Raw genomic sequence first — 15,213 nt, forward strand, 5'->3', positions numbered from 1 at the left:
GTGACTTAGGGGCTGCCCCATTGAGGTAGCAAAGGCACTCATTAAGAGTTTTCTGGCAAGGACCCTGGATCCTCTTCCTAACTCCTGAATCCCGGACTGTGACACAGGGAGGACCTTATACACCATCCAGTGCAACCCCCAACGTACACATGGGGAGCCTGAGGCCAAGATGTGACAGGGACCTAGACCGCAGTCACATGGTCAGTGAGGGAATCCTTCCAGAACCCAATCTGATTCCAGGCCAGACTCCTTCCTGCACCACCATTGGAACTGGTTTCATGGAAGAGCCTGGCACATAGAGGGGACAAGATTAAAGCTCCTTGAATTAACCATTGAACAGGGAGCCTTTTCATAGGTTTCCCCAAGGTTCAGAATGCCCCTCACATTCAGGCCCTGAGGCCCAAGGTGACTGGGAACCTCTCCCTATTTTTAGCCACAATTCCCTCATTCCATATCAGCACCTGGAGCTGCCCAGTGTTTCAACAGCTGCAAAGCACTCAGCATATGGAGACAGCGTCTGTCAGTCTTTTGTTGACAAATATCAAGTTGTTCCCAAACTTAGGATATTAGAACAGCACTGCAGTGGATAATCTTGTCCTGCATCACTCTACTCAAGTGGGAGATGAGTAGAGTTGGAGATGAGCAATGCCGCTGGAAGTGGCATTGCTAGATCATGGACTATGCATATTTTAATTCGTGTGGATATTGCCAAATTTCCCTCCTAGATGTGGTAGCAATCGAATCTCCCCATTACCCCTGGACATAGGGAAGGTGCCTTTATCCTGACTTTGCAGCTATTACTAAACTTCCCAGGTGGTGGTTCCCTTGCTCAGCCAATCACAGCTAGTAAGTGGCTCCACCACCACTCAGATCTGCTGCCTCCCAGGAGGCTGCTCGTCCTCTTCCCCAGGCCGCCTGCCCAGAGGATTCCCTGGATGAGAAGGGAGTGAGGGGAGGGGACCAGGGAACAGCAGCCTGACAGACGCTGAATGTTCCTCATGGCCTTTTCTCCCTATAACCAGTGCTCAGAAGGAAGGGCTGTCTGTTTTCCCTTCCACAGATAAGGACACTGAGGCTCAGAAAGGGATGTGGCTGGTGAGCAGGTAGGGGAGCCAAGACTGAACCCCCAGCGTCCTGACTCACACCCTGCTCTCTGCACCCTCACTGTGCTTGTCAGAGTTTAGAGGAAGCTTCAACCCTCTCCTATAAAATCCTGTATTGTTCTGTTCTTCAGTAGTAACTAGGAGAAAAAGTCCCGTGTGAGAGGCAGGACTACCTTTACAAGCAGATCAGACAGATACTACAGTGTCTCGTGATGTCCTGAACATGTTCCTAAAAGACACACTTAAAAGCACCAGGAATCTTTTTTCCACCATTGTTGTGATCTTGCTTCTTCACTAGGCCTCATGGGGGAGCAGCTCCGGGAAGTGTAGCGTGGACAGCCCAGAGAGGGGCCAGTGCAGTCCCAGCAGCACCATGCACGCCCATTCCTGGCTCTGCAGGCCGAGGATGAGGAGGGGGAGGTGCTCCCTAGAGGGCGCTGGGGGCCCTGCGCGAGCGAGAGTTCATATTCTAGACTCAGGTGTCAGGGGCCCATGTCTTCCCTTGTTGCTACAGGGTCCCCAGGCCTGGGCACTCAGAGGCCACTCCTCCCTGTAGCTGCTTGAAGTCAAGAATCTCAGAGGGAAAAGGGGAGGGTGGTGGTCAGTGTGGGGGCTTGTGAAGGTGGGGTGCTTGCTCTGCTGATGGCCATGAAGGCTTGGAGGTGACAGGAAACACTTCTGGGACACAGTGGGTGGGGAGGGTGAGGAGACAGTCCCTCCATTTCTCTCAGCCTCAGTTTTCTCATCTGTAAAATGGTGATCATCATGGTCTCCTTTCAGGAGAGTTGGAATGAGGTGCTCTGTCTAAATCACCAGCACAGAGTAGGGGCCCCCCAGTCGAGGTGTTTTTTTCAAGGCTGTGACCCAGTTCCCTGTACTGGGCCCCATTTCCTCACGTGTAGAAAGAGGATAATCACACAGCCTTTGCATTATGTCCTGAGGGTACAACGACCTGGTGACAGGACAGCCCCTCAGGGAGCGATGGTGCTGGCCTCCCAGGCTGTGTGATCTTGGGCATATCTCAGTTCCCTCTAGTCCTCAGTTTCCCCATCTGTGCAGTGGTGGTAATCACGCTGCCTTTCAGGGGTCTGTGATGACTGAAGAGGATCTGGGAAGGCCTGGATGGGGTGGACTGGGTATCACTGAGCTCAGTGCACAGCAGTTGAGAGCCTGGGCCGAGCCCCCCCTGCCTGGGCCTCCATCCCAGCTCTGCCCCGTCCCAGCTCTGGGACCTCTGACAAGTCCCTCCCCACACTGGGGCTCAGTGTCCTCGTCCATCAGTGACAGCACCGCCCTTACAGAGCTGCTGCAGGGACTGAATGAAGGATACATGTCAAGAGCTTAGAGCAGAGCCTGGCACCCGGAACGTGTTCCACCAACGTGAGCTCTAACGTGCTGGAGCCAGAGGACCTCGGATGGGTCACTTTCCCTCCAGGACCAAGTACAACTGGAGTTGGGGTGGGGCTGGGTGCCTTCCAACCTCAGCTGCTCATTTGAATCACCTGGGAGACAGTGATGAGCTCCCGCGACCCTATCCGCACCCTAGAAATTCTGATTTAATTGGCCAGACGTGGGCCTGGGCAGGTGAGCGTTTTAACTCCTGTGGAGGACGCTCGTGCCCAGCCTGGACAGAGGAGCCCTGATCTACATGTCCTCTGAGGTCACAGAGGGAAGGCTGTGGTTTTTCCCTGACAAAGGTGGGTCCCCCGTGGTGCCTGAGTTGTAAGAACAGTTCTTCCGGGTGTGGGTGCTTCAGAATAGTCCAGGACAGTGACAGCTTTTAGGAGGCCCAAAGAAGTCAGCCTGAGTGGAGAGGCAGAGACACCTCCCCGGTGAGCTCATCTGGGCTGAGAGGGGCTTCCTGTCCACTCAGACCACCCTATTCAGACCCGAGCTTCATCTCTGGGGAAACTTTCCCATATTTTAAACACGTGTGTGTGTGTGTGTGTGTGTGTGTGTGTGTGTGTGTGTGTGTGTAAACAGGTGCTAGAAGCCCTGTAGACACTGTCTGCTCAGCCCAGAGCCCTCCTGCCTCAGTACACCACAGTGACACTGACCAAGTCTAACGTGTTCCCTCCTTTCAAAATGCTTCCAGCTTCTGTAAAGGGCTGACCTGCAGGAAAATGCCTATGATCCCTTGTGTGTTTTGAAAGCCGGTTCCCCCACATTTTTCCCTGAGGGGATTATTCTTAAAAAGGGGGAGAGTCATAATTTGGTGGTTTCCTGCTCCTTTATTCATGTGGATTTTTTGTGGCAACTGCAGGGAACAAGATTTGAGACTTTTCTTCCTTTTTCCATAATACTTTTGTTTTGCCTTCTTACTTAGAGAATAAATACATAGTTTCAGACGTAGGAATGACCAGATCTTATGATTAAGATGTTATTGTATTATTGATTAAGCAACTATATGCCAGGCTCTGTGTTTTACATACATCCTCACTCATCTTACCAAGTGGTGCTTTATCCACTTTGTCTAGAATCAGACACTGAGGCTTATAAGAATAAAGATCAGAGACCCTAAAATCAGTCAGTCCTGTGTGCAGTGAGATGAGCTCTGACCTTTCCTCGCTGGGTGCCCTTGGCCAGCTGCATCCTCCCTGAGCCTCATCCCATAAATGGGGCCACTCTCGAGCTTCCCTCTCAGGACTGATGTGGGGAATGAGAGAGCTGAGGTTCCTAGAGGAATCAGCCAAGCACCAGGCTCCCCAAAACTCTCTATAAGTGCTAAGTGATCACAGTGTCTGCTCCCTTTACTTACGTCCAGGATGCTGGTGTTTTTATGACTTGATTTATTCAAGTAACACCTCCTTACTATGTCCTCAAAATGTCTGATGAGTTTTAGGAAGCAAGTTAAATATTTACAAATGCAAATATTTATAATAGTTGCTGTCTGCCAACTTTTACAGGAGGTGTTACGTAATAACGAACAATTTGGAAACACCCTAGAGGACCCTTCTACAGGGAGAAACTGCCCTCACTTTTTTTTTTATATATATAAATTTATTTATTTATTTATTTATGGCTGTGCTGGGTCTTCGTTTCTGTGCGAGGGCTTTCTCTAGTTGCGGCGAGCGGGGGCCTCTCACTATCGTGGCCTCTCTTGTTGCGGAGCACAGGCTCCAGACACGCAAGCTCAGTAGTTGTGGCTCACGGGCCTAGTTGCTCCGCGGCATGTGGGATCTTCCCGACCCAGGGCTCGAACCCGTGTCCCCTGCTTTGGCAGGCAGATTCTTAACCGCTGCGCCACTAGGGAAGCCCCTGCCCTCACTTTTTTTTTTTTTTTTTTTTTTTTTTTTTGTTTTTTTGTGCCCTCACTTTTGATTTGCTGATTTGTGTACATTTTCAGGACACAAGAGGTGCTTCTGCTGCTTCATAGGCCTGTGTCTATGTCTCTTCTGATTTAATAACAATTAAGAAATTAACCACCTTTGGTTTCTTAGCACTCAATGATCTTTGTTTCAACCTAAAACTGACCCAGGAGAGGAACCCAGATTCAGAAAAACATCCCTTTGCTCCCTTCCTTTCAAATTCAAGGATTGGCACATTAGTCCTACTGGAATATTTGTGGAAAGAATGAAAACTATGCAGTAAATTCATAAACACCTGAAGGGACAGCTCTGGATATAAATACAGTCTGGGTTAAAGAGGGATCTGTGTTTGTTTAATTTTGAGAATCATCTTGTGTTTTACTCATAGCAAAAATGCTCCCACTGCCTGATTTAACCCTCACTGCATCCCAGGAAGGGTAATGCCTGCTGTCCCCTTTCACAGACGAGGAGCTGGGAGGTGCCATGGCCACAGCTCTCGTTGGACGGTCAGCCTGGTTCAGCTTCCATGTGGTCCCGCTATGACCCCGCTTCCCCTGCATTTATTTCTGGAAACACTTCTCCGAACTTACCTAAGTTTTCCAGGGGGAGCCCAGCTAGCAACAGTTAATAGGAGAGTAAGACCAATCTGTACTTTTGTTCCTTTGCCCAAACTGGTGGGAAATCACCTGGCAGATGTAAGAAGGTGGACTTTGAACTCAGGCCTGGAATTCGATGTCAGCCCTGCCCCTGACTCAGAGTCACGTCTGGGAACCTGTGTGTCTCCTCTGTCAGTTGAGGATGATGACACTGCCCTCCCAGAACTATTTGAAAAATTTAAAACATAACATGTGTGGTGGTTCTTAACTGTGTCACATTTTTATCATTAGTGATGATAATGGCAATCATGTTCATCATTTATAAATGTTCCTTTTGTAGCCAAACCCTCTCCTCCTGTGGTATCAGGCCCCACAGTGAGGGTCTCACCTGAGCAGACAGTGAGCTTCACCTGCAAATCCCACGGGTTCTCCCCCAGAAACATCTCACTGAAATGGTTCAAAAATGGCAATGAGCTCTCAGCCTCCCAGACCGACGTGGAACCAGAGGGAAACAACGTTTCCTACAGCATCTCCAGCACAACCAAGGTGGTGCTGGCCCCGGGGGATGTTCGCTCCCAGGTCATCTGCGAGGTGACCCACATCACCCTGCAGGGAGACCCTCCTCTTCGTGGGACAGCCAACTTGTCTGAGACCATCCGAGGTAGAAGCCCCTCACGCCAGCCTAAGCCCACACCTGCCCTCAAGGCCCCAGCCTGTTCCTCCTCCCTGCTTTTTTCTCCAGGCCTCAAATTGCCTGGAATCTCCTTCCTGACAGTCCTGCCCCATCACCAGGCTCCTAGATGAGCTGGTCACTAACTACTGTTTTAATGGCAGCTGCCAGGTGGACACCCATCATGTGCCAAGCACTGTGCTAAGTAGTTTCCTTTACTTTATCAATAGTTTCTCCAGCTACTGAGCACCTACTATAAGCCAGGCCCCTATGTGCTTGGTGATTCCGTATATTTTGCTGCAGTTATTATATTCCAACTGCATGCCAGAGGCTGTGCTTGTAGATGGCACACGTTATTAACCTACTAGGAGCCCAGTCCTTGAGCACCTACTGTGCGCCCTGCAGTGTGCTTATGATTTCATTTATATGCAAAGAGACCCTCGGTGTTTGAGCACCTGCTGCGTGCCTGACTCTGTCCTCTGGTGACTCCCTTGCTGTGCTGGAAGCTGTTATCCAGCCCCTCTCCTGTGACCTGTTGCTTCCATAAGGTCAGAGCTTCTGCCTATGCTGTTTCAGTTCCGCCTACCTTGACGATTACCCAACACCCCAGGGTGGGGAACCAGGTGAATGTCACCTGCCAGGTGAACAAGTTCTACCCCCAGCGCCTACAGCTGACCTGGTTGGAGAACGGAAATGTGTCCCGAATGGACATGGCCTCGACCCTCATAGAGAACAAGGACGGGACCTTTAACCGGACGAGCTCGCTCCTGGTGAACTCATCTGCCCACAGGGAGGCTGTGCTGCTCACCTGCCAGGTGGAGCATGACGGACAGCCGGCGGTCACCAAAAACCACACCCTGGAGGCCTCTGCTCCCCAGAAGAACCAGGATGCAGATCAACGTATTGGTGAGGCCTCCACTCCAACTGACCCAGTTCTTTACCTTTTTTTTAATATTAAAGGTAGTAATTCATGCTTTTTATAGAACAATCTAGAAGTGAATAGATGTAAAATAGAACTTTAGAGTGAGTTCCCACCCCCAAACCCCACACCCCCAAGAGTGACCACTTGTTAGAGTTTGGTATATTCTTTACAGATCTTTTGACATAAATATCCATGAAAGAAAGAAAGTAGAGAAGGAGAGAGATCGTCCAGTCCATAGCGTCCTACCTCTTGCTTTCTTTCACTAACAGTGATTGTTTTCACCGTTCCATGTCCGCCCTCCTCACTCTGGCTTGCTCTTTCTTTCCTGGGCCTTGTCTCCCTGGCTGCCATCGCAAGGGTGCCCCACTGGGAGGAGGGATGGGGGCTTCAGGGTGTCTGTGGCTTACCTCAAGTAAAATCAATGCTGCACTAAATGTCCTTGTACACATTCTGTTACATGCACAGCTATTTCTGTGGGACGATTCCCAGGGAACATTTCTAGGCCCATTTAAGGTGATGGTGACGCTGCCATCCTTCTGGGAGAGTGAAAGGTGTCAGCCCCCATCCAACCTGTTGTCGATGTGTCTCCCTTCTTTCTTCAAAGCGGCAGCACCTAGTTGGCGTTTTGGTACCACTGTGGAATGTTCCATCACCTGTACGCTTGTATGTAGCGACCCCTTGAATGGATTAGAATAGAGTCCATTTCCTTCCTTCATGCATCCTTGAAGGAAACAGCTCTAAAGAAGCCTTGGGGCCTGTCACGGTGCCCTTTGGTGCCACCAGTGGCTGGTTTTCACAGGATGAGCTCTGCCCCTGGAGACAGCTTGTGTGGATCCACTCCGCCTGTCACAGTCTTGCTGGGGAGCTTGGACAAGTCAGTGCCTGTCTCTGGGCTGCTCTGCCTGCTTCTGGCAATGTTGAGGGAGGTGACCCTGGTGATCCCCCAGCTTTGAGTCTCAGCTGCTAGGACCATAGCTGTCGCAGCATTATAGCTTCAGGGCTGGGTATGCAGTAGACACTCAAGAAATACTTTTAGAAAGGATGAAAGAGTGAATTAGCTGGTTGATGTGCGAGCAGGTTTAGTTAGTGAGGTAATCCTCAGAGCTATCCAATGAGGTAGAGATTACTATTGGCCTCAGTAACATAAGCCAATGTGTGAGGGGGGCTTAAATGACCTGCTCAAGGTCACACCACAGAGGACAATGATTTGAACCCACGTGTCTGAGACCTGCTCCCGGCCTCCCACTGTGCCCTCATGTGGGGTCCCCTGCCTGTGCCCGGCGCCACCCCTTCCCTGTCTCCGTGTTCCATGTCCTGGGCTCAGCACTCCTAGGCCCAGGCCCTGGGCACGGGCCAGGGCACAGTCTCGGGGCTCTGCATGTCCAGACGCACGTCCAGCACTCCTCGCCACCCCTGCCCCCTCCCTGCGCTGTGTGATGCCCCAGCTATGATTAGGAGCTCCCTGTGTGGCTGTCCCACGGCTCACTTAGATGAGGAGGAACATATGTCTGTTCCTCGGGAGGGAGATTCCCGCCCATGCCCTGCAGCTGGGCCTCTCCGAGGCTGACGGCAGCGTTTTCCCCCCTGTTACCTCAGCACGGTTTTTGCACTGCCGGTGGGTAACCCATGAGGAGAGGTGTGTGCAGACCCATGGACGTGCCCATGTGGCCTGAAATGTCTGAGCCAGATGTTTTCCGTTAATGAAGCCTGCCTCGTGGTGAATAGGGGCAGTGGGTTTTCCTTTTTTGTTGTTTTAAATTTTCCTACAAGAAGCCTCTATTTTGTGTGGTCCTAGACAAGGCTGACAACTGGAACAGTATCTTCATCGTGGTGGGCATAGTGTGTGCCCTGCTGGTGGCCCTGATGATCGCCGCCCTCTACCTCCTCCGAATCAGACAGAAGAAAGGTGGGTGCATCTCTCAGTTCCTCCTTATGAGTTTGCCCCTGGGCTGTCCTTCCCAGAGGGGGAGGCCTCATGCAGTTTAAGCCATAAAGATGTCCAGTTACTCCCGGTAACAAGAAGTCCAAAGGTAACAGTGCCATGGCTGTGTGGGCCCTTCACCAGGCTGGAATCTGGGTGGGTCAGCACCCCCGCAGCCATCACTGCTCCAGGCCTCACATCCTCATGGGACCACTACCAAGGTGGCAAGCAGGGAGATGCCAGGGTGGCAAGAGGGACTCAGGGAGGAAACAGTGTTTCCCAGGAGCCCCGGGCAGACTTCTGCTTTCCCCTTACCTGTCCAGGTTACATGCCCAGCACCCTGGCAGGAGGCTAGAAGGGAGTGGGGATAATACCACAACTTACTTCTGAGGCCGTTGGGAGGATTAAATGGCTGACTGTGGGTACAATGTTAGTAAGATGCCCAGCACACAGCAAGTGCTCAGTAAATGTTGACTCCTGTCGTCAGTATTGTACATGAGCTGGAAACATGAGCCACCTCCCTGGAAAGCTCCCTTCACTGCGGCAAGATGTGTGGCCTTGGACTGCAGCAGGAGGGTATAAGTTCAAATCCAGGACATCGTCCCCTTGTTTGCATGCCCATGCATGTGCGTGGGCAAGCACGTGTGTGTGTGTGTGTGTGTGTGTGTGTGTGTGTGTAGTTGTTGCTGTAGCCAGACCTCTGACTCTAGAGTCAGACAAACTGGGGTTCCAGACCCTTGTTTTATGCTCTAAACAATTTGGCCTCCATTTCCTCACCTGTAAAATGGGCGTGGCAGTGCCTGCCTTGGAGGCTAGTTATGAAACAAATAAGCTCATGTGAAACAGCAGCTCTGACACATTCTCAGACCTAAAAAGATACATGTTCTCTTTCCCACTCTTGAAGGAGACTATTTTAAGCCAGTGTTTCTGAAACTTTTTTGGCTACAAGTGATAGAAATACATTTCATGTCTCAACCCAATGCACACACACCCCATCTATAAAATTGGAACTCTGATATTTTCCTTTTTGTCATATTTTGTACTATATTCTTTTAAAAATGCCGGTTTTGACCCACCACATGCCGCAGCTTATAAAGTGCAAAGTGTGGTCCCGAGCTGTGCTTCTGCACCCAGACCTCCAGGCAGAGCTCAACGGGCGTGTTGTGCATCAGCCACGCACCCCTCCTGCACCCCCTTTCCTCTGGTCCCCAAGTTTCCCTCCCCGCTGGGCTGGCTGGAGGGACTCAGCTCTGAGACACTGCCTGAGCCTCCAGCTCCCGCCCAGGAGGGCTGGCGTCAGGGCCCGCATCTCTGGAATCCAGAATGACGCCAGATGATCTACAGGGTGGTTTCCCTAACATTCCTGGCGCCCCCGCACAGGAAGGACTCCTCCTCAGGTGGGGAAGCAGGGTCCGTTGCCCACCAAGAGTGACAAGCCAGCCCTTGGATGGAGCGTTCACGGTGTCCACTAGTGTCCCAGTCCCCTTTGGAGCCTCATCCCTGGCCACCACGTCAGGCTCCGGCACATGTGAGCTCATTACCATGGGCCTGGGCATCAGTGACCCAGTGTTCCGGAGGGGGAGGGGGGTTGGAGGACTGCAGATCCTGGTGAAGGCCACCCAGCCCTGAGTGGTACGTCTGCTTGTGTGCAGAGCCCAGCTCTCACACATAGGCTCTAGAGACAGTGACAACTGGCCCTCAGTCAGACCTTCTGGTGTGCCAGGCACTGTTCACAGACCTAACCCCACTTTACAGATGAGGAAACTGAGGCATGGGAAAGTTATAAAACTTGCTCAGGGTCTCGCAACTGGTGAGTGCTGAGGCCAGGATTCACACCTGGACAGTGGGTCTCCAGGGACTTTGTTTGAGACCACTCTGCACTTCACCTCCATCCTAATGAGACACCCCTTCTCCCTCATTGGTCCCTGGAGGTATCTCATCCTCTACCTCATACTCACAGTGAAATATCCTAATTTCAACTCTGTCACTTACCAGTGGTGTGACCTTAGGGAGTCATCCAGTGTCCTTGGTATAAAACGGAGATGATTGGTCCCATCACTGGACTCCCTGAGACGACTCATGACCCAGCACTTGGCAACCCATCATCTTCCATTCAAATGCTAGATGCTGAGCTGCAGCATCTAACTGGTGTCACTCACCTAAACATCCAGTACCTGCCCAGGCACCGAGCGTTAATCTGGCAGTGAGAATTCTTGCATTGTGGCAGCCTCCAGCCTGTTAAAACGCGGTGCAGAGCACATTTGCCTGTGCATGTTGCTTTTTAATTACAGTTTTACAGCAAAATGAGAGTCAACTGGTGGCTGATCCCCAGTGGCTTCTCTGTGGGATGCCCCATATCACAGGCTTAAAATCTCTGAGCCAGATGGACCCTTTCTTTCCTCCCAAGATCCTTTTTTGGAAAGTGGTGAGATGAAAATGGATGTCCAGCCCAACCCTGTGAGTTAAAGCACTGAAATCCAAGCTCAGAGAGGGAAAATGACCCACAGAGGGTCACACAGCAAGTGAGTCGGTGGCAGAAGTGGGATTCCCATTTACTCCCCTACCTAGCAGACCTGCTAAAACCTGTTCTCCAGCAGTGAAGGGCCCTGATGGGGACCCAGGCTTGCTGTAGGGTCTCTGGTAAGGTGTGTGATGGATGGAAGTGAGGCTCAGACAGAGGTAGGGCAGTTGACCCCTCCCAGGCTGAAGGCTGCTTTGGGATCTGACCTTTGGCAATTCCCAGAGATGGGAAAGCAGGAAGGCCCAGCTCACTGGTCTTCCTCCATGGAAGATAATGGGCCGCCCACCCCAGTGGGGTGGACACGGGGTTTCCTGTGGTTTAGAGGTGATTTCAGTAATTCCTCCCAACATCCTTGGAGGTAAACCTCTGCCTCCGCCCCTACACACACACACACACACACACACACACAAAGTTACGTGAGCAAAGTGTGTTTCTAGGTTAAATAACTGGCTTTTGTTTCTTCTCTCTTTCAGCCAAGGGCTCCACTTCTTCTACAAGGTAAGTGCGTCACTGGGCTAGGGTGCTTTTGTAGTTATTTTGTTGTTTGCCTCCAAAACTGCAAAGCATAATGCACACCCACTGCACCAGTCAACTACTTCTTTCCTTTATAAGCTCTTCTCACCAGGTCCATCTTTAATTACTATCTAAATGAGGGGATTTGAGGGGATTTCTGCACACAGAGGCACTGATCTCTTGCTTGCTGTCCACAGACAGTGAGACCCTTATCAAATCCCATTTGGACTGTGGCAGAAAACTCCTGCACGTTCTGCCCCCGAATCCAAATTGTATACTTTGCTCTTTCCTTCGTTCACTAAATATTCATTGAGTGCTTTGGCACAGATGGCCCTGGCAATGCCGGCATGAGTAGGATAGAAGCATCTGTGCCCTCCTGAAGCCCGTGACCTGGTCAGAAGCTAAGCCGATGACAGTACATCACAGATGGTACATTAGTTTGTTGATTCACATTATCGGTGATTTTTGCTGGGTCTCTACTGTGCACCAGCTCTGTTCTGAGCACTCAGGATACAGCAGTGAACAAGAGTCAGTCTGGGCCTTCATGAGGCTCAGATGCCAGTGAGAGAAGCAGGCAGTAAGCCTGGAGGCAAAACAGTATGATGCCCCGTCAGGTGGTGACGAATCAAACACAACAAGGGGATGGAGACTGCGGGGCAGGGAGGGCAGGGGCAGGGCCTCCTCTGAAGGGGACATATGAGCAGGGACCTGGAGCTGGGGACCTGTGAGGGGACACATGCTGGGAGAGAGAGCAGGCGAGGCAAAGGCCCAAGGTGGGTAGTACCGGGAGGATAGGGGAGGCCAGCCGTTGGAGCAGAAGGAGTGAAGGGACAGGAAGGGATGAGGTCAGAAGGTGCAGGCCCACGTACCTTAGCTGTGGCCCATGCAGCAGATGGGTGACTAATCCAGACTTTGCAGCTTTAGGGAAGGCCCCCGACATTCACCCCAGCAGAGTAGAGGCAGCGCCCCATCATCTACCACGTGAATGTACCTGCATGGAAACATGAACGTCCACACCAAGGACGATAAATACAAACTATAAATAGCTTCATGTTGGTTCGGGACAGGTTTTGCCAGCAAATGGGTTTTGAAAATCTTTTGGTATTTTTAGAGCTTTGTGGATTTCAGAATTGCAAAGCGGAACTGAGGATCTAGAGGGGAAGCCAGGGGTCTAGGGCCTGTAGCTGTTAGGACTCAGGGTTTTACTCCCGGCTGGATGAGGAGGCTTAGGAGGAAGATGATCTGACTTTGTTTTAAAAGCCATCACCCTGACCACTGTGTGTGGACCAAGGTAAAGGAGGTGAGGGTGGAGGCAGAGAGGCCAGAGAAGAGGCTGCTGCAGTTGTCCAAGCAGATGGTGGTGGCCTAGACCAGGGTGATGGGATGGGCTTAGAAATGGTCAGATTCTGGGTATATTTCACAGGTAGAGCCAAGAGAACGTGCCGATGGATCGTAGGGTCCAGGCCAATACCAAGGTTGGGGACGTAGGGTGCTGTGTCCTGTGCTGGGGACCACAGGTGCAGTGGGGAAATACTAGGCACTGCGGCTGCATACAGCAAGAGCATCTGACCTGTCTGAAGGGCCCTAGGAAGCACTATGTGTCCCTCCTGCCCCACAGCGGGAGTCTGTGGTGCCCTTGGGAGAGAGCCTTGCTTTCTGCTCTGACCTCCACAGGTGGCTTCCTGCTCTGAGCCCTGGCCAGCCTCCCAGCTTCCCCATCCCTGAACAAGCAGAGCCACCACTCCAGCAAAACCAGGCTCCTCGCTGCCCCCAGGGAGACGTGCTTCCTGTTGCCGGGCCTTCAACTGTCACACTTCCCACCGAAGTACACTCTTTCTCAAGGGGAAGGCTCAGCTTCCGTCCTTTGCCTAAAACCCCTCAGGGGCTCCCTGTGGCCCTCGAGGTAGTCCAGATGCCCTCCTGAGGCCCTCAAGCACCTCGTGGTCCAGCCCTGCTGTGCTGGACAGTTCTACTCCCAGCCACTCCTGGGGCTCACATTCCGTGCCTCAGCCAACACTGGCCCCCTTCACCTCCTCCCTCACGCTGCATCCTCGCTCTCCTCGCCCTGTGCGCTGGGCCTCTCCCTGAGATGTGCTCCCCACCCCTGCTCCTGAGCCACCCAGGGTCTGCACAGCTTCAGGGGGCGGCAGTCACGGCCGGCTCTGAACAGCGCCCCCTGGAGTTGTGCCACATGGAAGCTAGTGTAGGTGCCCCTCCTTTTACCTGGTTACCTCTTGCTCTTCCTTCTGGGCTCAGCAAGGGTGTTACCTCCTCCAGGGACAGAGGCCCCTCCTGGGAGCTCTTCTGATGCCCCTGGATGGACACCCCAGTGTGTCCAAGTTGTCTCTGCACTTGTCCCCATAGTATAACCCACCCCTCTCGAAGGCAGGGATTACTTCCCTCACGTTCACTGCTAATTGCTGCTGAACTTGGCACCATGCCCAGAATGGACTGGGTGCTCAGTAAAGGTTTGTTGAATAAATGAATGAACAAATGCCATCCCAAACCACCACAGCAATCCCCGATATCTAATTTCCTGAATCCCTAAAACTCTCCCTGTCAGTGGCTTCGCAGCCCCAAATATGGAAGGATCTCTCTTTTTTGTTTTGTTTTTATTGTTGTCACCATTTTTTACATGTCATCTCCTCAATTAGACTATATTTCTGGAAGAAAAGGGGTGTGTCGATAATAATAATGACAACAGCATCAGCGGCTAACATTTATTGAGCATTCACTGTGTTCCAGGCACAGATCTATGATTTTACCCATATTAGCCCATTGGTGATTTAATTATTGCAAAAATCCTATGATTTACTCTTGTCCCAGTTTAATTCAACAGAGGTTCTGAAACTTGAGTGTGTAGCAGAATTCCCTGGAGGGCTTGTTAAAATGCAGATTACTGGCGCCACCCCCTGAGTTTCTGATGCGGAATTTGTATTCCTAACAAGTTCTCAGGTGGCACTGATGCTGCTGCTTCCGAGCTGGACTTTGAGAACCCCTGCTCTAGAAGCTTATTATTGTCCCCATGTTGTGGTTGAGGAGACTGAGGCTCAGAGAAGTCGTGAGACCTTCCCAAGGTCCCGCAGTTCGTAAGTGCTGAACCACGAGTCAAGCCAGATTTCTCTGACGCTGAAGCTGAGGCTGTTCATCACTGATCCAGTGCCTCGTGCTGCCTGTTTCTTCTTCCCCAGAGAAGCCAACCGTTTTCTGCCTGTTTTTTATTTCTCCAGCATGAGCCTACCGAGGGAGCCGTGAGATCACTTGATCCCTTTCATCTCTCTAAGCCAAAGCGTTAGCTAGTGAGCGGTAATGGTGCTTTCCCATGCAGCCGCCAGCTTCAGCTGGCTGACTGGGATCAGACGCTTTCCAGAGGACATTGGCATGGGTAACAACCCAGCACCCCGGGAGGGGGCGGAGCAGGGGAGGGGGCAATGCCACCACTTTGAGCTCAAAGGGCCCATCAGATTGCAGGACCAGCGGGGGGACTGGCTATTTCTAACTCCCTAGGTTAGGAACGTACAAGAGAACGTTGTAATCTTCCTCAGCTCAGATGAGAGAAAAATGTGGCTCTGCTCCCTTAATTGGGCACTGGGGTTCATTCGGTCGACCATTTGTTCACTTGTCAGACATTCACTGAATTTATTCTTGGAATATTTAAG

At 51.6% G+C, this 15,213-nt stretch overlaps 1 protein-coding gene across 4 annotated transcripts in view; it reads left to right on the forward strand.

Moving 5' to 3' along the window:
- Nucleotides 1-15,213, forward strand: part of SIRPA (signal regulatory protein alpha) — a 43,051-nt gene that overhangs the window by 20,113 nt on the left and 7,725 nt on the right. For 2 of the 4 annotated variants that reach the window (XM_032604229.1, XM_032604230.1), the window contains exons 4-8: nt 5,105-5,203; nt 5,348-5,668; nt 6,254-6,583; nt 8,395-8,505; nt 11,515-11,539. In XM_032604229.1, the coding sequence (XP_032460120.1) occupies nt 5,105-5,203; nt 5,348-5,668; nt 6,254-6,583; nt 8,395-8,505; nt 11,515-11,539 (886 nt within the window). The remainder of the gene's footprint in view (nt 1-5,104; nt 5,204-5,347; nt 5,669-6,253; nt 6,584-8,394; nt 8,506-11,514; nt 11,540-15,213) is intronic. The other 2 variants (XM_032604232.1, XM_032604233.1) reach the window with 1 other exon arrangement.

The sequence above is a fragment of the Phocoena sinus genome, chromosome 15, assembly GCF_008692025.1.
Source record: "Phocoena sinus isolate mPhoSin1 chromosome 15, mPhoSin1.pri, whole genome shotgun sequence".
In the NCBI taxonomy this organism is placed as follows: domain Eukaryota; kingdom Metazoa; phylum Chordata; class Mammalia; order Artiodactyla; family Phocoenidae; genus Phocoena; species Phocoena sinus.